Source organism: Etheostoma spectabile, chromosome 9 (assembly GCF_008692095.1).
Source record: "Etheostoma spectabile isolate EspeVRDwgs_2016 chromosome 9, UIUC_Espe_1.0, whole genome shotgun sequence".
NCBI classification, from domain to species: domain Eukaryota; kingdom Metazoa; phylum Chordata; class Actinopteri; order Perciformes; family Percidae; genus Etheostoma; species Etheostoma spectabile.
Genome location: NC_045741.1, coordinates 3649783 through 3652055, shown reverse-complemented (window position 1 = coordinate 3652055; position 2273 = coordinate 3649783). Strand labels below are relative to the sequence as shown.

General features: G+C 41.1%; 1 protein-coding gene across 15 annotated transcripts in view; it reads right to left on the bottom strand.

The window, feature by feature from the left end:
* The window catches only part of fgfr3 (fibroblast growth factor receptor 3), an 85202-nt gene that overhangs the window by 11237 nt on the left and 71692 nt on the right, over positions 1 to 2273 (bottom strand). For all 15 annotated transcript variants that reach the window (XM_032526126.1, XM_032526131.1, XM_032526135.1 and 12 more), the window contains exons 11-13: positions 1339 to 1460; positions 501 to 611; positions 221 to 411 (exon numbers count right to left, since the gene is read on the bottom strand). In XM_032526126.1, coding sequence (XP_032382017.1) covers positions 221 to 411; positions 501 to 611; positions 1339 to 1460 — 424 coding nt within the window. The remainder of the gene's footprint in view (positions 1 to 220; positions 412 to 500; positions 612 to 1338; positions 1461 to 2273) is intronic.

Below are 2273 nucleotides of genomic sequence, written 5' to 3'. Positions count from 1 at the left end.
AGCAGCAATAGAAGGCCACAGGTTGTAATTGAACCTGTGGCCGCTGCGGCAAAGACTAAGTACATGGGGGGCACGCTTTACCAAGTGAGCTACCCAGGTGCCCAAGGACTATTCTACTTAAGAAAAAAAGCATGCATTCCTCCATGCACGCACACACACACAGTTGATTGAAACAGTGTTGGTATATTAGCATTACAGACACAGCGTCATGGCGGCTGACCTTCTGCGAGGCGAGGTACTCCATGCCCCGGGCCACCTGGTAGGCACAGGACACCAGGTCTTTGAAGGTGAGCTGCTCGTCGGGGATCTTACACGTGTCGAAGGAGTAGTCCATGCCCGGTGGGCGCCGCGCCCGCAGGTACTCCCTCAGGTTGCCCTTGGAGGCGTATTCCACCAGGACGTACAGAGGACCTGCCGGCAACACGGAGCACAGCGTCACTCACAGGACACAGATTAAAGCTGTCATTAATCATCTCCTCTGTACTGAAACGGGGCCTCACCGTCCTGTGTGCACGCTCCGAGAAGGTTGATAATGTTTTTGTGTTTTCCGATCATCTTCATCATCTCCATCTCCGACACCAGGTCTGACAAATCTTTATCTGTGGCATCGTCTGAGACAAAGAAAACAGAGTGTTATTGTAGTGGACATCTAGTGACAAAGGACAGAAACCCCGATCCAAGCAGGACTTTGAGACTTTCAGTTTGAGAATATAACCGACATTGTTATATGTGTAAAAACAGAGTGGGAAAGATTTCCCTCAGGAAAGATGTTTAATTTCCTAGCCCCTCCATTACTTCCCCCTCTCAGGCCACCATTCTAAAATTCTGTTCTTAATGACTTGCCTGGAAAAATAAAAGGTGAAAAATACAATTTTTTTCAGTTGGAGTAGTTAGGCTTGGGAGTATTGTGTGTATGCATGAATGTATTTTTTATTACCTGTATAATTGTCTTAAGGACCCCTTGAAAATGAGATGATTCATCTCAAGAGGTTATCCTTATTTTATTTAAAAATAATAATAATTCATTTAAAAAATAAATAAAAATACGCTATAAAAAGAATTTCATTCAAAACCTTTATTTCACACTTGTGGCTCATTAAATGAGACAATCATTTTCAGTGCACAGCAGGCATTTCAGCCAATTAAATATAACTACATTTAAATTAATAACATTTAAATACAAAAAAACAGATAAAAAGTTGAAACAATCTGGTAAAACAGACACAAGACGATACGGAGAAGTCATTTATCAAACACTGATGGGGGGAGACCAATTTTAACTTAAAATAGAGCACAGTACCAGAGCTGTCACTCAAAGCTTGCGTTACGACCACTGACCTTTCAGCATTTTCACAGCGACGTCCAGCGGCTTGTTGGGCTTCTCCTTGTCGATGCCGATGGCCTCGGCCATCACCACCTGGCCGAAGCAGCCCTCGCCCAGGGGTTTCCCCAGAGTCAGCCTGAAACAGCAGCAAGTCTCAGAGCTGGGATTTCTGCTGCAAGCAGTGTTAACGGGGATGGTTTTTTATTTTAGTCCTCTCTACAGTTTTGAAGGAGACCGATTTGATTGCCAAGTACAATAAGCGTGGAGGAAGGCGTCGCGGTAACATTGATGTATCGGTGGCTTGCAGGCTTTCACAGCACATAATGTCACAAGGACAACAGTACAGCGTGTGTCAACTCTGAAATATGCTGCTTGGCAGCCACAGCGCACCATGTTTTTTCCCTCTGACCAGCGTTTAGACAACAGTGATGGATGCAGATCTGGGCGGTGGTGGAAGAAGTATTTAGATCCTTTACTTAGGTAAAAGTATTAACACCACACGCATTGAAAATGTTACTTACGTTAAAGTATCATCACAAAAATGTACTTAAAAGTAAATGTACTCAATGCAGAATAATCCTCATTTTAGAAACAGGAGACTATCAAAACTACTAATCTTTTCAGCTGGACTTGTAGGCGGTTGTATTGTTAGGTAGTTTAATTTATAATAAAACTACATGTGTTTTGTGTGCAAATGTTTCCATTTGAAACTAATAAATAGTAACTAATGCTGTCAGATTAATGCAATGGAGTAAAAAGTACAGTATTTACAAGTACCTAAAATTTAGACTTAAATTTGTACTTAAGTCAATCAATCAATCAAATGTATTTAAAGTGTAAAATCAATATTTGACATGGTCTCAGTGCACTTTACAATTTAAGGAACAAAGAAACAACACACAGCAACAAAACAATTATATATACACATATATATATATATATATATACA